At 44.4% G+C, this 23,294-nt stretch overlaps 1 protein-coding gene across 4 annotated transcripts in view; it reads right to left on the bottom strand.

The window, feature by feature from the left end:
• Positions 1-23,294, bottom strand: part of PLS3 (plastin 3) — a 50,934-nt gene that overhangs the window by 7,101 nt on the left and 20,539 nt on the right. For all 4 annotated transcript variants that reach the window (XM_027645296.1, XM_027645298.1, XM_027645297.1 and 1 more), the window contains 7 exons: positions 14,506-14,592; positions 6,966-7,129; positions 4,489-4,618; positions 3,900-4,032; positions 2,529-2,610; positions 1,687-1,852; positions 487-629 (listed from right to left, as the gene is read on the bottom strand). In XM_027645296.1, coding sequence (XP_027501097.1) covers positions 487-629; positions 1,687-1,852; positions 2,529-2,610; positions 3,900-4,032; positions 4,489-4,618; positions 6,966-7,129; positions 14,506-14,572 — 885 coding nt within the window. In that variant the 5' untranslated portion in view covers positions 14,573-14,592. The remainder of the gene's footprint in view (positions 1-486; positions 630-1,686; positions 1,853-2,528; positions 2,611-3,899; positions 4,033-4,488; positions 4,619-6,965; positions 7,130-14,505; positions 14,593-23,294) is intronic.

Here is a 23,294-nt window from a genome sequence, read left to right as displayed (position 1 = left end):
CCCATGCACATCAATTATCTTTTTTTTTTTCTCCAGTCCCCTTTCTCCTCCTCAAAATTGTTAGCCACATGAAGAAGCACTCAAAACCTGCTGAAACCAGTGTCCAAAAACCCCACACTGACCAGGAGTCACCACCCTCCATTTCTCACTAGTGCTGAGAGCCACCCCCTCACATCTGAAAAATAACTGTAAGAAAAAATATGAGTAATACCAGTCTTGTATTTGATTAAAAAAATGCAAGAGCTTTGTAGCAGAACCCCACCAGCACTGAAAGAAACAGACAGTTCAGCACTGGGCTCATCCTCATGGCAAGAGAGAACAGCACTGTGGTACCTTAAATATACCATCCATAACCCCCCTGTTAAGACCACCCAGTGTACTAGGGTAAGAAAGGTCCTGTCTGAGGATGAAGGGCCTCATTTACACATGCATAAAACAGCCCTGTCTGGCTCCCAGTCATGTGCAGGTCAGGAGAACTCTTGGTACCTTGATGTCTGAGCTGAAGTTATTGATTTTATGCCAGCCAGCGTTTTCCAGGTGGTAGTTGGCCCATCTTAGGAGCAGCTCTTCTGGAGATAGTTTCATAAGATCCTCCAGATTTTCACCATCACGAAGTAAGGCAGCCAGTGCTGGAAGAAAAATGCTTGTGAGGGCAAGAGTCAAACCTGCCTGCCAGAATTAAAGCTGCAGCAGTATTTCAGAGGGATACAATACCAACTACTGATTACATCAAAATGTTCTGGGTATTAGTGGAGTTTTCCTGAGATGGTTGTTACACAGAGAGGAGTACGAATGATCTAGAAAACTGCGTGTAAAAAGTATTTTCCATTTTCTTGTATAACAAAATTCTCTGGATTTTATGTGCAGTCTTTTAAGCTGATGACAGTAAGCTAAATGTAAATGTACTTCTATCTCAACGAAAAATGCTTCCAAGTAGTTTCATAAGCACTGTTAAAAAAAGCCAGAAAAGCCAAGATAAGCACCCGGTGCTTCCCTCATCATGAATTTTCAATCTAAGCCAAACAATGGCACCAGTTCACGATGGGGAAGTTTAAATAAAAGACACTGAAGCCCCTCCCTCCATCTGGGTGCACTGATAGCACATGCAGGAATATCAAAGCTCTTTGAATGATTTGAAAACTTTAAATTTTGAGATCTGTCAGCAGGACCAAGTGAGTACAGGGAAAAAGCACCACTTTCCCACCAACAAGAACAAAGTAACAGCTCAGCTGCACCACTGATGGTAGCAAGGACAATTTTAGGAAAACCAAATCATTACTGAAGAGCTGAAGCCCTCTCTTTTTTTTTTAAGAGGAAGATGTACCGTTGTCTATAATGCTAAAAGGATACATCAGCTTTTGCTGCCTCCCAACTCCATTAGATACCCATGGCTGAAGCAGCCTGGGGCATCACCAAGCAATGTGCTCATTCACCACAAGGCTCAAGTCAAGCTGCATCCTGACTTACAGACTGGTGTCCAGACAGTTCTCCAAGGATGGCACAACCCACTTGCATGAACCTGCTCACAGCCACAACAGGCTGGAGAGCAGTCAGCTTGGCACATGCCCTGATGAACCCCCTTCCAGCAGAGAAGAGGGGGGGAAGAGGCAACCACGGGGCTGGAGCTGACAGCCCTAGCAATGTGGTGTTCATGCTTTGGAAGAAATCACTTAAAGTTTAATTTACCTTCATTTCTGCTGAGCTCGATGTCAGCAAACAAGCCAATCTTAATGATCTGCCAGAGAAGTCCAAGGACCAGGTGGGGTTTCCCTTCCCTCAAGTCCTCTGCACCAATATTGACAACATGACAGCCGATGGCGGATGCAGAATTCAAGGCCAAGTTCAGGTTCTCCTGCAAACAGTATAGCCCAGTGAGACACAGTCCAAGGAGATGCTCATTTCCCTTTCATCCAGCACCAGCAGAGTGGAGATTTTCCCCCTGTTCTTGCTCCAAAATCAGCAGCTCAGAGGAAACACTCCCAGCCACTCTCCGGTTGAAGTTTAAAGGGAGCTGTCGTGGCAGCAGGCTGAATCAATAAGAACTGAACTAGGCACCAGGGTTTAATTTCAGCCTCTGGTATCTAGTTTCAGCATCTGAGTTAGTTGCATCTAATGGCATTAACAAGAATAAGGCTAGAGAAGTGCTAATTTATATGCCTGCACACACACACACACACAGAGGCATCTTCCCAGAAAGAACCTGTCCTACTATGAAAGGATTCACAGACACCCAACACCAATAACCATATTGCTTCAAAAAGACAGTGCTGTATATAATCACCACAGCAATATCAGGTGTGCACAGCATTTCAGCAACATTATCCATTTTGTCACTAAGCATTTTGTCTTTTGAATGTGCCCACAGAACTGTGGATTATGCACAGTACAAAACTGCATTTAATAATTAAACATAAGCTATAAAACTTGCTCCCTTCCAGTGTTCCACAGCAATGCCTTGAGCCACCATGCTGCATTCATTAAGTCTACTGGATATGAATTTCAGCAAAAAATACAGAAATGCATCATACCTGAATTATGAATGGTGTGAGTTTCTTCTTGTTAATTGCTCTTTCATCAATTGTATCCGGAACAGAAAGATTGATCATTTTGCTGTTAGGAGGAAAAACAATTACACTTAAGCAACTTTTAGTATTTAACCTGAACAAAACTCAGTGCACTGTGACAAGACTCACAACAGTACATTTCCTTTTGCCTGTTTGGTTTTGTGTATTTCTTTTCATAAAATCAAGGTTGTGTAAATCAGAAGTTAATATTGACATTATCGAGAATGTATTTGTAACTAATAGCTAAGCCTGAAACCTTAAACATATTCCCGGCCACTACTGATCTCAGCTGCTGGAGCAAAAAGAGCACATGAATTATTTACAGTGCAGTCACTGAACTAGTGAAGACTCACTGCTCTGCTAACATTCACTGCACATTCTAGTAAGACAATGTGCTTCCTCCCATTGTAAAGGTGTACTACTGTTGGCAGAAAAACCTGCCCCAAAAAACCACAAACACTTGGGATGCTCAATGGGGAGCATGTGAGCGCAATGAATTTTTAAATCAACAGAAAATATGGAAAGTTTTTACTTTATATTATGAACTATTTCTTACTCAGTTCAGCCTTTGCCTGAAGACCTGAACTACTTGAAACTTGGGAAATAAATAAAATAAAAATATATATCACAAGCTAAAGGAAAAAAGAAATTAAAGGCAATTAGTAGCTCACTTAAAATTATTTTGTGTACTGATACAGAGTTACTGAAATTCCAGGCTGATCCACCTCTCCAATATATTAATACACTTACAATAAAAAAAATAAATCTAACCAACATAATCAGCAAAAACACCATACATAGAAGGTGGTTGGTATTTAGCAGACCTGGATGCCTTCTGTTTTCAGCATGGAACAAAATCAGTCACCTTAAAACCAACATAAGGATTCCCAGGAAATCCATTTTTGGGTTAATTCATAAGGTCAGTAACATTCCCACAGAGGATACTGTCTGTCTAAACATCCAAGGGAATGGGCTATTTATCACACATGCCCTCCCCCAAGCTACACAGCACCAAGCTGAGTTTGTAACAGGATGACTTCTGCTCCCACAAAGCCCCTTCTTCCCCTTCAGCAAACTCAGACTCAAGCCCAAACAAAAACACCAGAAGAAAATACCAGCTTGTGAAGCTGGCACCAAAGCTGGAGCATCACACAATAGCAATGAAAGAGACTGAGCCTCTTTTTATATGTGCAAAGTATTATGCACACACAGTAGTCAAAAAATCAGCCTAGAACAGGATGAAAATTCCCCAGCTACAGTTCTGGAAAGTTGTTTTGGTGATTTTCAATTTTTTTTACTTTTTTTTTTTTTAATTCAGGAGCTATCATGACTTACCATAGCACAATCCCATCTCCCACAGCTTTGAACAGGTCATCTGTATTTGGGTTCATTGGAATAACATGCCTACAGTCAGGATCACTTTCCAAGGCTTTGTTTATCCAGTTTACAAAGGCGTATTTCTCTTCCTCTAAGATAACAAATCATAAATTTAATACAAGCTTTCTCATAACACAGCAAAGATTTTCCAAAAAGAATCAGCATACAATAGCCCAGGGAAATAACAGCCCCATTATCATTACCACACTATTTTATTAGTCACACAAAAAGTTTAAAGAAAGATGACTCTCACTTCCAATTACCAGAATATTCCTGTTACTTACATGTTACTCAACAACTCTATTTTACTCAAGGGTGACACAAGGAGTTAGTTAGCCAGCACAGTTAACAAAACAAATAAGCACATATTTAATTTATATACTGCTAAATTTGCAGTATATAAATCCTATCCTGCTCTCACCTTGATGCAAGATCGTTCAGCTCTCAGAGAATAAGAGCAGAGCACGGGGCACAGCAGCAGAAATGGACTGGTTTTGGCATGGGGCCTCCACTCACCCAAGAGAAAAGCGGGAAGGCAGAGCAGTACCTGAGTAGGAGTGTTGTGTCCCCTCGCTGGAGAGCTCCGAGGTGCCCCCGATAGCACAGATTCCTTCCTTCCTGTTAATTGCTTTTCTGAACGTTTTAGCGATATCGCTGCTTTTCACCTCTTGGAAAATCTACAATTTAAAGCGCTCTGTTAGACAAGAAAAGCTCCCCTTCATAAAACAAAAGGACCACAGAAGAAGCTATTTCGCCTCATCTTTAAAGCAAACTTCACAGTAAAATCAGCAAATGTGAAGGGTCCCGCAAGGGTGTAGTGGTATTAAATTTAACATGGATAGTGGACAGAAAGTCATCCCACTCTCTCAAACACATATTGCCAGTGCCTATTGAAACAGAAGCATTAGGCATGAAGTACCTTTACAAGTAGATTTCAAGAGACTATAAAAATAAAATGTGAAACCTTTACAGTCTGACAGAAGGTATGCATGCAGCAGGTCCCGCAGGACCAAACTCGAGAAAGCTGTGGTGCAATTTTAACCTTTCTGCAAAAGCTAGACACTTGTGACTTTAGTTCACACAAAATACTTTCTCCACAACCCAAGAAACAATTCTCTTTAAGCATGTAATAGTCAACTGCAATGATGTGTAACAATGAGTGCTCCAAGTAAGGATTCCCCCTTCTTCCTCAACAACAGGCTTGGGCTAACTGACAAAACACCCTCAGATGCCATAGCACAGAAGGATTACACATGCCATTTGTGCAGGTTGTCTGTTACTATTAGAAGCCCCAAGGTCCTACAGAACTGAGCAATTATTAGTAAAAAATACATTCAATAGCTGGAAAGCCTATTGTAACTCCCTCAAAACTGAACTCAATTAGTTTCAACTATGTGGAAAACACAAATGAAATGTATAAACATTTTCTTAACACTGCCCAGAAAAAGGCAGTGAAACAGCACTGTAAAGCAGAACAACAAAGTGTTTCTATTAAAAAGAGAGGAGGGGACACCAGGCTGTAGGTGCCACCACAGGGCCAGCCTGGTGGCTGTCATTCCTTACCTTCCCTGACCCTTAAACATCGGGAAGGTGGCAAGTCAAGATGATGATATAGTGCAGTTACACCATCTGCTGATGGCACGCAGAAGTTGATCAGGTAAAGTTGATCAAAGATTCAAGAGCCCAAAATCTGGGGGATTTCTGTTTGTTGGTTTTAACCACAAGCATTTTAATTCAGATTTATTTATTTTAAAATTTCCTGGGTTAATTACTGGCGTTTCATATCTTCTTGAAAACAGGTGTTTTAGTGCTGAGGTACCACTAAGTCACTTGGCCCCAACCTCGAGTCAGTTCACGTCATCCTTTGCAACATAAACTCCAGCAAAAATGCTCAGAGTTAGAAAACAGCAACAGTTCAGTTTGTAAAAATCCCACAACTAACATTGCTGCTAATGTAGACCTTAAGTTGCCCGTAAGACATTTTGTGTTTACTCAATCATTGGTACCATTCAAATGTGACAGAAGAGATTTATTTCTTCCTTCCCAGTGCAAAGTTAGAATTATGGGCCAGCTCAAACCAACAGCTGAAACATGCACCCAGCATGCAAGTGTTCACAAACTGCAAACAAACTCCAACTTACTAGTTGACTCCGAACTCAAAAGTTCAGAGGGTCTGAAAACAATTAAGGAACAGAAGGTGAAGATAAATTAAGAAATATCAAGAAAACTAATTGACACGAAAACAGCTCCCTCAATGTACTGCACATACTATTATTTTTTTTCAGCTTTCAGCCATCAGAGTATGAAAAGGTTGAAAGATGTACATTGAACCAGCATCTCAGAATTGTTGTGCTTTTTTAAAAAAAACCTAAAAAATTCTGATCTATTTCTGCGATAAAAGACTGAAGGATATGCCCATCCACCAGCTTTTTCTGTCTCCTTACTTCCGTTCTTCTCCTTTGAACCAACAAATTTGAGTTCTCCTGGATCAGCATCTAGGACTAATCCCCAAAAGTGTCTTGAAACGCCCTCTCAAGTCTTTAGCAAATACTTGTAGTTCCATCAAATAAAGGAAATTATACTGATACACTGGGGAAAAACAGCATTCATCTGTGTGCCTGGAAAAACTGAAGTTTCCAGTCAATACTATAAGCTTGGAGAATTGGAAGTCTTTTTTCCAGCTGTCACCTCATGTGCCTTTTAGCCTCCAATGAAGCTTTCATATAAGAAAACCACATGGATTCTTTTTGTTTCTTTGTTTGTTTTTGTTTAAAAGACAACATATTTCCCCTCTGTCCACATCTGAAGGCTGGAAGCAATAGTACAAAAAACTGGTCATGTGCAGAGATCTGCACAAAGAACTGATTTTAACATGGATAACCCTCAAAATTGATCAGTTTGTCAAAAGAAAACTAGGATTAGGATAAGTGTCTGAGAAGTCAGGTTCAGCCTCTTCTACTGTCTTCTTTAGCTTTGCCTAAAACAGGTCCCCCAGGCTGCTGGAAATTCAGGAATACCACTTACATAGACAAATTCTTCAAAACTAATCTTGCCATCTTTATTCTTGTCGCCATCAATCATGAGCTTCTGGATGATCTCTCTCACTTTGTATCCAGGCAGAGGCAGGTTGGCCTCCTTGAAGAGTTCATGCAACTCATAGTCACAGATGAACCCGTTGCTGTTGAGGTCTGAGGAAGAGAAGAGGCAGGAGAAGGTTTTAGAAACGTGCCAGTGACCTGACAGGACTGACCCCAGAAGATGGGGCAGAAACAAAGCCCCCATGTCCAAGGGCTTAATGGAGAGCAACCTGTGCACTAGGAAAGCAAGATCCACGCAGGGCAGAAACACTTAGCATGATACCCACACCAAAAATACCCCGGAACACACTATTCAGTGGACACCACCACAAATACACCAGGAACCAAAGGCACGCAGTAAACCCACACGATTCATCATCAGGGGGTCCCAGCACAAGCCATGAGATCTCTGGCTCTGGGGAACAGCAGTTTCAAAGCAGGGTTGACCAGAATGACTCCTGGCACGTGTGACCAAGTCCGGTGTAAAAGTTTCATCGCAGAACATTTGTATTTTCATAAACAATCTCCAGAACATCTCTTTCTGCATCTAACTGCCCTTGCCTTTGCATGTTAAAAATAGATGGTAATGAAACACAGCACTTATTTTCTGAACAGAAAACACTAAGTCAGCTCTACATTTGCATTTTTATCATGTTGATGATGATGTTCTCCATTTAACACTGACAGCAAATTGCAACCAGATATTTTATTGCTGCCCAAGAATGGTCTGCAAAGACATTTGCTTTGACAGTCAATCACCAAGCCAGAGCATCCCATGCTTTGTGAGACATTGTCACCTACTAGGTTGAGGAAGAAAACAAAAACCTATTGTGAAACTGGAGCTTTTCACATTAACAGATCCCAACCCCTTTGGGGACATCATCACATCTACCAACAACACACAGCAGCCCCAGCCTTTCTTCAGGCAAGTGAGGTTTTCCTGCCGCTATGGACAGGTAGCAGTTGGGTGCCTCCTTCCTCAGGCTAACCAGGATGAGCAGACAGTGTGGCTCCCAGTACAGCTGGTACTGAGGCTTCAGGAGTCAGGTCCACAATCAGATACACCATTTGAAGCTGTTGTACAGCCCAGGTTCACACCTCAAGACATAAGCATGACCCTCCGGCCCCATCTTTGGAGAGACAGGAATTCAGGACAAGTTGAGCTGTTACTGGTTGACTAGCAATGTTAAAAACATGGCTGTAGGCAAGTGCTACAGATAGCCCAGGGAAGCTGATTTAGTGCCCCAGTTGCTATCTCCTCCCCAGGCCTGGGGCTGTGGGGAGATATTAACCCTGGATAACTGGATTACTGCTGCTGAGGAATACCTGGATGGGCTGAGGACATGAAGCTGCAGTCTCCTAGGACCATCATTGAACCACAGGCTCTGCAAAGTCAACACAGTGCCTGTATTGAAGACACCAGCTGAATCCTTTAAGGCTAATGAGAGCTTTTTCTCCATTGAAGCAGTTGTGTTACCTTCTCCCCCCCACCCACACCTCCAGAGCTCCTGGGGCTGTGATGGTGCACTGCTGAGTGCAGCTCAGCACTACCAACTGCCAAAACCATTGTGCTGCAAGGCATCCTGCCCTGCTTGGCTGCACCCAGCCACCGTTCTGCCCATACCCCACACGAGGGTTTTCATGCTATTTCACAGAATCATAGAATATCCTCAGTTGGAGGACCCATAAGGATCATTGAGTCCAACTCTGGCTCTGCACAGGACAACCCCAAGAATCCCACCATGTGCCTGAGAGGGTTGTTCAAACACTTCTTGAACTACGGCAGTCTTGATGCCATGATCACTTCCCTGGGAAACCTGTTCCAGTACCTGATCACCCCTTGGTATCCTCTTCCCTAGGCTGAACAAATCAAGTGACCTCAGCTGCTCGTGGAAGCATGCTGCCTGTGAGCAATGACTGCAATGTTGTTCAGATGTTTTTCAACAGACCCCAGAGCAGTCTTCTCCATAATTTTATGAGGCAGTGAAGTGAGTCTGACAGGTCTATAGGTACCAGGGTCATCCTTCTTGAAAATTGGGACAATACTTGCCAGCTTCCAGTCAACTAAGACCTCTTCAGATTCCCAAGACCATTGAAAAACCATTGAGAGAGGTCTCATGATTACATTAGACAGCTCTTTGAGCACCATGGGATGAATCCCATCAGCCCCATAGACCCAGAGAGATCCATCAGCAGGTTCTCCTAAGGCCACGGAATTAAATTCCACTCAAGCAACAGTTTCTGTTGCCCAAACATCCTCCCACCCTGCAGGCTACAGGATGTTAAGAGCTCCACCAACCTCAGCATTTGGCTTTGTTCAAGAAGAAATCTCACATCACAGCCACTAAGGTCAGTATTTATGCTTAAAGGGAGATACTTTCAAGAGTAAAAGAAAATAATCAGGATATCTCTAAAGTCCAGTTTTGTGGTTTGTTTTTGTTTTTACCAAATTGTAAAGGTCAATTTACTTCTAGTGAGGTGTCAGTCTGGGTTTTAGGTTTTGTTTCACAGCAATGTTCCACCAAGCAGCATGTCTACACCAGCACTCCAACCTTCCACATTTTTCAGATCCAGGGGAATATGAGATTTTAAAATTGTTTTTATCAGTTAGCAAGAAAGTGAAATTCAGATGCTTAGTGGCAAACGTCCAAAGCAACCAGAGCAAACCTGTACTCCCCTCCTACATCTCAAACTAAAGAAGAGCATCAATCCCAGTGGATTAATAAATACATTAAACTACTTTATGAAATGTCAGTGTTTACAATAATGCTGGTGAAATAAAGTCATTTGGGGCAATGATTAATGATACCGACAGGCTGCTGTCTGGCCCTCAATTTCAGAATTTTATTCCAAAATAATATAAGCTTACAAAGGCAAGCTTTATTAACAGTCCAGCCTCCGATGTCATGAGCAAACTATTTCCCCTCTAGATAAATCACAGCTTCTTCTATTACAGTACTTTTATTACTGAATCTAACTCTGCAATATGCATCTTTTCCCTACCTCACAGCCAGTGAGGAAAATCAGTCAAGAAGGGACTTCCTAATCTCCATTTTAAGAGTACAATGTAGTTATAGGAGCTAATCCCCAGCCTGGCATTTGTATTGGTTTGCTTGAAGAAAGGAAATCGTAACTTAAAAACACTGACTGAAATGCAACTGAGGGGTTAGCCCAGGCTATCTGGTCCATCCACACTTGCTCAGCAGACCTCAATTTCAGCCTGAAAGCATCAAACCTGGCTGCAGGGCAGATATCAGAAATTTACTCCAGTCTGGGTCAACATCTGCCCATTTTGAGTGTTTCATTCACCCCTGCAACCATCTTCACAGTCCTCTAGGTGTGCCTAGTTCAAAGAAGATTCACCTCTGCTCACTGGAAAAAAAAAAATAGCAGCTCTGCCACACAAAGAGCCACCTGAAACGCATACTCACGTGAGCTCCCACAAGTCAGGAGCATGGCACCAGGAAAGATGGTGCCCATCAGAAGGAACTGCACAGCAGTGGCTCTCAACACCTGCATTGGGCTCAGACAAACAGCGCGTAAGTGTGAAGGACACTTGAGTCACTCAAAACCTTTGGTACTCAAGACTTAAGTTCTTCCATCTTAACAATATCTAAAACACCCACCTGTAAGAGTTACTCTTCCATTGTATCCTTGGAAAAAAATTAATCACTGATTTACTTTGTAGATTAAAAGGGCACTTATGTCCTGGACACTTGGGAATGGGATTTACAAGCAAGTCAAGTCTGTTGGTTGAACTGTAAGACCCCATACCAAGGTACTGGTTTTGTAGTAAAGATGCTCTCATTTCAAGTTTTAGCTTCTTGGCCACAGAAGGGCAGATTTGAGAGTTAAAGCCTGGTAGATGTGCTAGCCTGTGGTTTTGGCTTGGTAGCAGAGTCAAGTAATCTTAACTAGTGATGGATTATGTGGTGGAAAATGGATCCGTTCTTAACATGTCAAAAAGCCTGATGTGACAAATAGGCCTGAAAGCCCTATCCCACAGGGCAGCTGTTTCCATTCCTGCTGTCTCTGTTCCCCTTCTGCAATCACAATCAAATGTACAAAAAAGCAGAATTTAAAAAAATTTAAAAAAGGAAAAAAAAATTCACCTCAGCAATACCAGCAAGTTCCAAAATTATTTCCAGCATCACTGCAGGCCCACCATATGGCGCCTTGCTGGATGTCCTGCAACAGGCCCAGACTTCAGACAGAAGGTGGTCTAAAATCCCTCTCTAACAAAATCCAAGGCACTATTCAACAGCTGAAGAGGCTGTCAAAATAGAAGCTATCCCAAATGAAATCCTCCGGCGGCTGGCCCAGAATTACTAATGGAAGAAAGCAAAATTGTTTTAACAGACAAGCTACAGCCTGGATTCATTATAGCCTGCCCGATGGAAAGGAAACTACAGCGCATCTGAAGTTTCCTATTTCTACTGAAAGATGCATGCACGGCCAGCGTGCTAAACCTGGGAAAGGTCACGGCAGCGGCGCACGACAGCAGCCTCTGCCCAGACACAGGTGGCGCAGCAAAGCCGCAACGAATCCCAAAAGCTGCTTCAAGCTCTGGCTCAGCTTCCTCCCGAGGACAAGTACTTAAAATAGCTTAAATAACAGGATGCAAGAGGGGAAAGTAACCCACACAGTTTCCTTTTAAGGATAAATGCTCAGCAGGACACACTAGCAGGATCACAGATCCCTATTTGCCTCAAGCGAACATTTCGGAGCATTGTTTTACCACCTTGCAGCACCGAACAAAGTGTTCGGCCGGGTTATGATTTTTGAGTACTTCGTGTTTCCACAAAAGATGCTTATCTCTGCTTATCTTAGAAGCAGGGAGAAGGAAGACAAATAAATAGAACAAGTTTGCAGATTTTGTTCTGCCCTGCCTCCCCTCTGAAATGCCACTGTTTGGCCAAGTACACACACACACACACACACGCACACGCACCCACCCCTGTTCTGCAGAACAAATTCAGAGCTCTGCTGAGATCTGGAGCGATGTGTGCTTCTCCCACTAAGCTGTGGATCACTCAAAGGCTAGACAGTTCCAATGACCCACTTAATTACTGTTCTCAGACATTACAATGATTTTTTTCCTCATTGCTGTTTACCCCTTGGATCACTTCCAATACAAATCCCGGGCTGTAGGATGCTGGAAGCTGCTTGTCTGCACTGTAGCTGACTTTAGTGATAACCTTGAACAGTGGTTTCTGGCCTGTGGACTGTTCTAGTAACCACTAGGTGTCTATGGGACTCATACTTGTTGCTGGCTGTCAGAGAACAGAACACCAGCTGCATGGGAGAGAGGGAATACCTTCAAGTGGCATGGAAGGCAAGCTGTGATAGAGTACATGGTAACACACCTCACTGCCTTCCAGCACCAACAGATGCCCCAATCCAGTCCAGCTGCACACAGAAAAGCTGGTCAAACACACACCTTTCAAGTCCCATCAACCTACACATCCAGAGCAGCAATTTGCCCCATGCTAGAGTTAAAGCAGGTCCCCAGGAAACCCTGTATCAGAGCAGGGCACATCTTGGTGAGGAGAAATCACCCTGTGAAACGTTCCCTCCTCCCCACATCTCCTTTACAATATCCTAGAAGCCAACCAGCTGAGTTTTGCTATAACCATGCTTCTCAGCTGCATTCCAAGTCTTCCAGGTAGCTGGGAGATGTAAAACAGACTTTGTTTTACACAGCAGTCTTAGTCAAACTTTTGTTCACATTCACTAGAGATAGCATTAGAAGTTCACAGTGAAAGTCATAGCAACCAGTTCTATATTCCAGGGCAAATATGGCTCCTTCAGGCAAGAATAAAGGGAGTGAGAGCATGAAAGACACTCCTGACAGGTATGTCCCACGTGTTTGTGGGCTGTACCATGCCTAAAGCACACAAAACAGAAGGCAGATGAAAAGAACTAGTAGATCTCATCTCACTTGTGGGTATGTCCAGGTTAATTATCACATTTCTCATTAATATCCAAATTTTGACACTGCCTCTATAATTTAAAACTAAATAGGGATGCACCACCTGAGCAGGGTGAGCTGGTTTGCTAAAACAAACCAGCATTTGAATTGGGTTTCTCCATGTTTCCAGTGCAAAGGCAGCCAGCCAACCTAATCTCGATAATTTCCCCCACACTAATGACAAAAAGCCACCACATTCCAGAGAGGTTCATAATTTTAAATGTATCCAACGACAGAACACGCTGCATACATCCCAGCCTTACTGAGATCTGCACTCAGAGACACATTAGGCAGAGAGAAACACTATGGTCACTCATTTTGCTCTGTGGCAGCTCAATTCCACCTGCTGGGAAAAATGTCAGGAAGAGTAAGACAGAGAGGGAACTCTTTAAAATTCAACTTGTTTCAAGTTCCAACAGGGAATGCTGCTCCATGAGAATCAGTTGCCTTTGAAATTCACATTTCTCTCTGCAGATTGCAAATTTTGAGCAAGTGAGAGTTTTCACAGCCACCGTGCTCTAGAGGGTGGTAACACCTGATACAGATAAGAGGCAACTATGATTTTGTATTTATAACCAGTGCTCAAGAGATGCCCATGTCCAGTCAGGAAAACAAAACACTGGCTCTGACCACTTGATCAACTCACTCCCGGCCAGTGCCAGTCCCGGGTGTGGTTCCCCAGCTGCACATGCTGACCTCAGTCCCCATGGCTGTGCTCCAGCTCCCATCCCACCCCTCCCTACCATCTCTCTGATCTTCCAGTAAGCCATATCAGGAAAATAAACCAACAGAAAACGATTTTTTTCCATGATGTCAGGTTTTTTGCCTGTTTCAGCTTCCCGAAGCAGCCTGTCAGAGGCTTCTGCGATGCCAGTGCAGGGGGAAAGCTCCGAGGCAGGTGGAGCAGCTGGGGCTGTGCAGCCCCTGGAGCACAGAGGGGTGAAGGAGGTGAGCACCAGAGCGGAGATGGAGCCACCAGAGGGCAATGCAGGTGTGCTCAGCCACAGAGCATTTAAGATCACCACAAGTTGCTCCATGCTGGCCAGGTAAACAGACACTTTTTTTCTACAAACACCTCAAACGCACCTGCACAAACCCGAAACGTAGCACCTACATTTACCATCTGCAAGGTTCAGCTAGTCTGCCAAAACCAGCATCACCAGAACCAAGCACTGTCCAAGCCCTGAAATGCTGTCTGGGCCAAAGCAATGCAATGACTGTTTGGATATTTCTTCTGCCATCAGGAAGCAACAAAGCCCACCCCAGAGCAACAGCACAAGGCTGTCTGCCAGTGCTCACTGACAGTCAGACTGCCTGTGGCCCAGCTTTTGTGCTCCTTGGCTAGAAGTGACAAGCCAGAAGCAACAAGGCTGCCAAGGGACTCCTTGGCACTGAGACGATCACAAGAGCAGCAGAATGCCCACATCCTGCTGCCACTGCTGCTCACAGGGGTGGGAAAAATCCACCTCAAATGTACAGCAGTCAGGAGCAAGGTGCCCTCCTCACTGTGACTTACCAACTTTGGCAAAAGCCTCCTTGAGTTCCTCCAGCTCATCTTTGGAGATTTGCATGGTGTTGGCCATCTCATTAATTTAGGGAGTACCTAAAGAGAAAAAGAACAGTGTGTGAAAACGGCCTGCATTCAGTAACATGCAGTTTCAAACAGCAGCACAGCAACAATCTGTACCAATGTCACTATAGTTCTCGAAACCACATTTATCTTTCCACTAAGAAAACAGATGCGTGAAACTCAGAGGTGGGAAATACACTCATTAACAAGTCAAAAATCCCATTAGCCTTGTTAATATTTAGCTCTGTGTATTATTTTACAGTTATGCTGTTCTGCACACATTAAGGTACCTGCTGCCAGTGTGTTCTGTAGGTCAGAAAAGCTTGTATCTCCAGGGATTTTCCACAACTTTGCACAAAATCAGAATCCAGAGTTAAAATATTAATGCAAGAGATACTGAATGCTCTGCTTGCCTGTCTGTCCCCTGAGAGCATACAGTTACCAAACCCAAACAGAAAAGATTCTGAGCAGTACCTGCAAAGGGTCTTTTGGCACAAAGCAGTATACCTGATACTGTTTGCAAAAATGAAAGAGTTTGCTTTTCTACAAGAAAGCTGTTTGAATAAACACCTGCCTGTTTCCCCAGAGTCAGTCTCCAAAAAAACCACGTAAAGAACAAGCTGTTTTGCACAGCCACTGATCCCCTCAACCTCCTGAGCAAGGAGCACTGTGAGCAAGCACAGAACAGCAGGCATCAGTCACGCTGAAACCCCGAGTACGCAGAAACTCCGCTTTGATCAGATCTGCTTGGTGTTTAAGAAACAGAGAGGATGAAGCATAGAGTTCCTCCACCCATCTGCTATCATCCTTCTTTCCAAGCACTGAATAGGTGCCACCCAGCCAGCCTGGACAGGAGGTATCACCATAGGGATGGGAGAAAACCAGTCACCTGCCCATGTCCCCTTCCCACGACATTCGTGAGAGAACATAAGATGCCCTTTTGGTGCTCTGGTTGATATAACTGTGAGAGAGCAGTGATAGATGCATCAATGCACACAGGGGCAATTCCTGTGTGTGAGCAAAAAGACAGGCACTGGTAAGCACTTTCTAGCACCTCTGCTAGCTCTGGCTCAGGGTCTGTACAAATGGGGATTTCAGCAGGCTCAGGTGCAACTTCAAATGGGATTTGCGTCCCAAGATTTCCAACTCCTACTTGTTAGCTACAATCCCTGAAGTTGTGAAATAAAAGGCTCCTCCTCTGCCTATGGGAACAGACACAGCTGCCTCCTCCTTTGTAAGCAAAAGGATGAGGGGTGGATTACGTTTGACAGACTGTCAGAAGGCAGGATCCTGAATGGGCTGGCTCTGACTCCAGGCTCAAGCACCAAGAGGCTCAGTTTCACAAATGCCTATACTCTGATTAGCAACCCTTTTTTGTCTGAGGTTCCCATTTGCCTTCACAAGCACTGGTTAGTTTAAGAACACAAGTTTGCCTGTAGCTGTAAATATTCATTTTCTGTAACACTTCACTCAGTCTGGAAAGAATGAAGTTGTTAGAGATGAGAGCAATGGGCAGGTGTGGCAGCCTGGGAAAGCAGCTCAGACAGGTGCTAGCAGCAAAGAAAGTCAACAAGAAGTTGCATCACTGGGCAGAGACATGAAGGAAAGCACAGCAGACCCTGCCTCCTAGCATCTGCAGAGCTGCCAGCAAATAAAACAAGATGTTGAACAGTCAGTAAAAGGCATCAACAGCAAGACAACCAACTTCATCACTGAGCTCAAGGTGAAAGAATAGGGCAGGGGAGGAACCACAGCAAAGCTGCATCAGAATGACAGAGTTAAGAAAAAAAGCACCACAGTAAGTTTTTAATACTGTTTCACAGAGTACAAGTTAGGCTACTTGACCAAGGCAAAGCTACCATGCAGGTCCTTGCATCAATGTCCAGTCTGGGACCTATTCCCATTCCTGGAGTAGCCCCTTCCCTGCAGCACTCCCACGAGTGCCCCAGCAGCCTGAGCCTCAGTGCCACTAGAACCTGGCTGCTATTTCCAGGGGATAAAGGAGTTGCTCAGCAAGAAAATCAGCTCTGAGTAGGCTTGTTGCACGATACAGAAGGTGGATTTCACAACTGGCAGAAACACTTGGGGAACGCTACCAAGAATGGAGCCTGTTTTGGCTACACAGGCATGAGCTGCCAGGCAGGAGAGGCTGACCTACAGACTGAAAATTCAGCCAACTCTCCTCCACAAATTCTGCCTTCTTTCTAATCCTAATATGCACCAATTAATTTTCAAACCATGAGCATTTCGCTTAAAAAGGGATTTCCCGAAGCATCATTATTTAACCACTTAATTGGAATTTAATTTGCTGCTGACTATCTCTAACATCTTTAACACCAAAAGAAGCAGCAAACACCACCATAAGTTGAAAGCTTTTAAAAAAGCTGCTCTGTTTGACTTTATCAGGGAAGTATCACACTCTGGATATGCCCTGCAGTTGTTTGTGTGGGTCTTCATTTAAAATTCTTTTCCTTTCCAGTCCCTAGGTTGTTGAGCTCAGTCAGTCCATAAAAGAGGTTCTCTCAGTTTTCATATTCCTCTTCCTTCTGTTTCTCTGCTTGAGAAGATGGAGGGAGAATTTGAACTAACAGAGAAAAAGCAGATATCTGGCCTTGTTAGTGCTGCCTGGAAAGGGGAAAGAATGTTATAACAAAATAGTCTATGAAAAGATTAGTGGGTCACAAAGTTACAAGCTCCCAAAGCAATTGTACAGAGCTTTTCTGCAATGGAGCCATTACACCATCATTGGCACACTGGACTGGGGGTCAGGGGAGCTTTTCTTTTTTTTTTTTTTTTTGGTTGTGTGGGGGGTTATGTTTGTTTGTTTTTAATAGCTGAGCCTGGGGCATTCAGAATCATGTTTTTCATTCAGTTGCATTTTTAAACAAGAGGCTTTGTCTTCTGGAACATAAAAAGCCCTTTTATCTCAGTGGCATAGGGATCACACATCAGCTGCCTCACTCGAAGCCCTGTGGGACACACCACACTGCTCACACCTCACCACGTCACACTCCTGCTGTGAGCAAAGCCTCTGCCAGGGCTTGCAATGACAGCTAGAGACTTTTAGAGGGAGGAAGAGAGAACAAGGGGAAAAGAGGAGACACAAGTGAGCTAGTGATCTCACACTCGTTTTAGTCTGATGGCTGGTGGTCCATGGGTCAACACACACAAACAGAGTCTTGCTCCAGATCCCTTTTGCTTCTGCCTTCATCCCTCACCACACAGAAGAAAAGCAAGGGCAGATGCACAAAAGCACCTACCCAGAGGAGCGTGGCTGGCAGACAGTGCAGACTTCGCGTGTGATACAGATCAGAGCTGTTTAAAGTACATCTCAGGTTTTGGAATATCAACTCCCTTCCCTGAGAGGGGCTGTATAAAGTTTCTGTGCAAACAAATTTTACAACTTCTAAACACACTGCAGTCACCAAATTGGGGTTAGTTTATTTGCTCTCCAGACAGAGCTGCAACACGGGCAGGTCAAGGAAAGCCGTCCCAGCCCATGTTTTGACAGCTGTAAACCACCTGGGAACACAGCATCGCAGGGGCTGTTGCTGGAGGGATGCCTCCACTGCGGCCTCAGCACTTCCAGCACAAGTGCCAGAAGCTAACCAGGATATTTGGGTGGATTAACTGCTCAGACAGCAACTTAAAAACACTCAAGCACAGGAAAAAAATGTCCCCAAGACTTTTACCTGGGAGCTGCATCTTACACAGAGGATCAGTGATAACTGATGGAAGGGGGACATTCAGATATTTGTACATTCTGAAAGTTGGAGGATTAGTTCAAATTAGAAAGCACATGACAACCAAATATTTCCTGACAGGCACTTGAACACTTCCAACAGAAACAGAGCTGGAATTTGCTGCTGATCCAAACGGAAGAATTTGCTCTCTTAGCAGCTCTGCGTTAGTTTGAAAACTGAGTGCTCCATCCCTCCCAGGCCTGCCCTGCATTAACATCTCTACAAATGACTGATTAACAACATCAACTTGTTTACTCAAACAGGCAAATGCAGAGACACATTAAAGTGTCAACAAAAAGGTATTAATATGTCCTTTTTCCATCTGATTAAAAAAAAACCCTGAGTGAGCTAGACCAAGTCTGGGGCAGTGACTCACCCCGCACGTATTCCCCATTTCAGGAACCTGTGGTTTCCTTGCCTTTTCATGACAAAGGCTCCGACGTCAGAAGGCAAGTCAGTCAGCATTAGCTAATTAAAAATACCCAAACCCCACATATCTGCGACCACTAACCCAGTACATATCAGTCTTGCTTTAGGAATAACAAATAGGACAGCCAGGTACTCAAGTTCCCCCCACAACCCACAGCAAGGGCCAAAGCCCCTGGGCTTGACACAGCTGCCCAGCCAATTGGGAGGGAATCCTGGTGATTGAGCTGATACAGGATTCAGCCCCCAGGCTTCCTGTGGCTCACCCCATCCTCCTTTTCCTCCCTGTTTTGCAGGTAGGGCTGGTCCCCACCAAGAGCCGCATCAGAGAATGGGGTGGCCATCTGCACTCTCCACCCTCCCCAGTCCATTTTGAAAGATGTGTAAATCACCACAAAGTCCTTTCTAGCCCTCTCTGCTGCAAGGGCCTCTCCCCCAATGCCATAGAGACTCCCTCCACAAGGTCACAGCATTGGGACCATCGCAGCACAGCTCTGCAAGCTCCAGAGCTGCTGAGCCAGTCCAGAGCAGCCACCCTCAGGGCAAACAGTGAGGGAAGCCAGTCACCGGCAAGGGCTGCAAACCTAAGTTTTCTTTGCATCTCCTGCCAGGTCACTGGAAAGCTGCAGAGGATGACACTGCAGGAACCCTCCTCCACAGGCACAGGCTCATGCTGCCTTTGGAAATGTTTACAGGCAGGAGAGGGCACAGACACACACCCTCGCCCCATCAGCTCTGCCAGCTCCTTTTTCTGGTCCAGTCCAAGCAAAGCCTTTGAGGTTTTATAGACAATATCTCCAAACCTGACAGCAACAGGAGGACATGAAAGCTTGTGGTGCATAGACTTGGTCTGATGAATCCTCTGAGATAAACAGTTTCCAATGCTTTGGGAGGAGACAGGGAAGTTTAAGGATTGATGGGCTGTAAAAGAAAACCTATCATGTAATCCATCCTCTCCTGCTCATAATCAGTTTGTGAGCTCATCAAATGCTCATCCCAATGTTTGGCTCATCAAATTCCTACATGACAGCACCCACACCCTATGTGTGGTTATTAGAAAACACCAGGCTGCTGGAAGCACATAAACTTCTAATTGGCAATTATGTTTCATTATTGCCACTGGTCAGAGGCAATACCTCAAACCAGACCTTCACCGCACTTTGTGTTTCCACATGGTGATAGGTGTCAACTTGACAAGAGCACTGATTTAGAAGATGCTACCCCATCCACAGAGACTGCACCATACTGTCCCCCAGAAATCACTTTGGTGTCACTCTTGGCATGAACGTGGTACTCTGCACACAAACACTGCAGTGTTCTTATGGACTCAGCTGTTTCCCCTGCCTCGGGAAGAAAGGGGCACATAAAGCTTTGAGCAAGTATTTCTTTGTGGTGCCAGATTTGGCTGAGTTGTTGCATCTCCTGTTGTTTTTCCCTTCAATGAAGTTTTCCCAGCCTCAAGTGCATCAGACTTAACAGTTATGAATCTACAGCTCTGCTCTCAATGCTTTAACTATTGAACACCACTGCACTCTAACACTTGAAAAAACCCAGCTTTATTTCGTTCTTAATCCAGTTTTTCTCAGCCATGCAAAGCAACAAAAAACTGACCTCAACAGGCCAAGACGAACTACCCACAAATTCTATTCTAATCCTGAATGTCTTTAACCTCTCCTGGCTATTTGAATTTACTACCTTGCACCTCCTAGTTCTCTAGCTCCCTCAAGCTTCTGACTTAACACACAATACACCCTTTGAATGATCCATGCTGGCTCTGTAGCCCACCAGCTGCACCACAGGGAAAGGACACATGACTGCAGATAGGGATTCCCACTGCACAGGCACCTTACAGCTCATTTCAGCCCAATCCTGTACAGAGATTACCTCCAGCTGCTGTTTTTGAGGCACCTCTAAATCAACAAAAATCCCATCAAGCAGGGTTTTGCTCTGTGTTCTTTCAAACTCCCAAAACTGTCATGCTGGGAGAGGCAGGCTCCCTGATAGGTTTACATTCGCCTGGGAGTGGACTGTGAGGCTTTGCCCCAGTTATTGCACAACTCACTGCTGCTGCAGGGAACAAATCTGCCAAATCCATCAGGAGCAGAGACACATGCACTTAGCTTGACAGAGGTTCTCTCAGGATTTGGAGACGTCTCCATTGTATCCATCTCTGAACAGGTACCTTCCTTCAAAGGTGCAGGTTAGAAGATCAATTTCTCCTCACTAGACCTTTGTAGAACGATGCCAGAAATTTTTCTAAGCATCACTTGTGTAGATGCCCAGCAGGGATCTGGGCTGTACAGAGGTAGGGCTACTCCAACAGTATGGCAACAACTGCAGCCAACCAGTATTCCTATGGCTTCTGCTTAGATTTTAGTTGCTGCCCCAACATCCATCGACAGCCTGGCCAACCTGATCCTTCCCCTTTTGCGTGCTGGTCGAAGTGTTTTCTCTTCAAGACAGAACTAGATTCGCCAACTTCAACCATCTTAAATCTTTAGTAAAAACAACTGCTGATCCATCAGCCAATTTACATGCCTTTGACTTCCCAGTCAAAGAAGCTTTTTGGAGTGCAACCAGGCCTGGATAATGGTCAGCACATTCAGCACCCTGACCCAGAACCAAGCTGTAGCCAGTATCCAGAGAAAACCCAAAATCAGCATCAAAGACACTCATAACATCAAAAAGGAATCAGCCTCTTGATAAAAGACCAGAACAGCATCCAGAATATTGAAAGCTGGGGATACAAAACAGAAATTTGTAGGGATTCAAGTACACAAACCCCTCTGTGTCACAGACAGAGGAAACAGAGCACAAGCAGCTGAGGATGCTCAGCCACATGATACCAAACTGCCCAAAGGCTAGAAGGGAAGCACAAATCAGAGGAACACAAATGCTTGCACTCCAGTTGCCCATGGAAGGAAAAAAAAGCTTCTTCAGGCCTCAACGAAATCTCTTCCAACACATCCCCACCCTATGAGCCAGAGCTGTCTCTGATGCACACTGAGGAGTGAGATGCTATCCTGGAGTAGACTAGATGGATGCTTGGTCACTCTCACATCCTAGCATCTACTAGAAGGAGGCTGAACCAAGAGAAACATATGACTGGTTTGGGACTCAAATGTAAGGGAGAAGCACTGAAAGATTTCTGAAGACCTCACACTCTTTGAAGGCTTCTGACATGGAAGCCCAAGGCCAAATCGATTGGGTGGAGGGTCAAAGCAGGGGTAGAGTTGACTTTTACAGAGGAGACCAACTACACTCACACACTCCCATCATGCTGCAGACTTGCATCAACAGCATACAGACTGCCTTGTTGCTCCAAATCTATTACATATATCTAGAGAGTACTTGTAATCTGCAAGGCACAGTGGAAACACAGATAAAATACTGCTCAAGGCACCAATGAATCAGTCCTTAAAAGCCTCTTTGACAAATACTCCTCCTAAATGTTACATTTTGGCACACTTCTGGTTTTAGCAAAGCAACTACTCCAGGATTAGAGAATATTTGAGATCATAACACACCAGATTGGTTTAACTAACTTTTGAATTTCAATAGTTTGTTCATATCAGTGGAAACAGAATAGCAATATTCCCATTACCTAGCTAGTACAATGTGGAACAGACGATTCTTTCAAGACTTCTCAAGAAAGTAAGAGCTGTACACTCATATGCCTGGAACTTGCAAAAGCAAATAACATTCAGGGATAGTTTAAACTTAAGTGCAAGAAGGTAAAAGAGAGAGGGGTCAGGGTCAGGTGTCAGCTAATGGACTGAAACTCAGAAGACTTCATTTAAATTCCTGGCTCAGGCACAGAAAAGTCATGCTAGCACCTCAGGAAACTCTTATGCTGATAGCAATTCTTATTCTTGCATAGTTCCCTAAATAATGAGCAGCATTAAACACTTCCTTCTGCGTATTTTAACCATACACATCTTCAAGAAAGGACCCATCTCTTACCACCCATTGCAAAACTCAGCATCCCTCATTTTATGAGGAGACTCTCAGAGCAATGGGGGGAAGACAGTGGGTTCCCTGCCAGCATAAGTGAGGAGGGATGAGGATCACAAGGCTGAATCAGTGTGAATTTTCTACCCCAGAAGTGACTGGGCCTGCTTGCTGAGACCTGCAGGTTACCCTCAATGTGCTTTAAGCATGTGTCTCTTGATTTCCCAATACTGAGCCCCAAAGGAGCCCAGTTCCTTACAAGGCTGAGCTGCAGATCTCAGCCTGTGCCCTGGTCCGCAGCAGGTGTATAAAGCCCCTCAAAGCCCACACAGCCCAGACCCATCTCCATCCACCCAGTACCTCCAGGCTCTGCTCTCAGTTGGCACCTTTGCTTGGCAGGTAAAGCAACTGATATTCAGTGTGCCATGATAAAGCAAGAAGCATTACTCAGTCTCAAACTTCCCTCCTGCCCAGGTAGGGGAATCAACCATATCCCTAAATTAAATCACAGTACAGTCACTGCTTATTCAACGCCAGCAAACAAGCTCCTGCAAGCCAAACACCCGGCATGATAGTGCTGATCCCTGGCAAGCAGGACAGTAGGGAGTTTCAGCA

Source organism: Corapipo altera, unplaced genomic scaffold, assembly GCF_003945725.1.
Source record: "Corapipo altera isolate COAL_440 unplaced genomic scaffold, ASM394572v1 65, whole genome shotgun sequence".
Lineage (NCBI taxonomy): Eukaryota > Metazoa > Chordata > Aves > Passeriformes > Pipridae > Corapipo > Corapipo altera.
The sequence above is the reverse complement of the archived record's forward strand: the minus strand, read 5'-3'. Positions and strand labels throughout refer to the sequence as shown.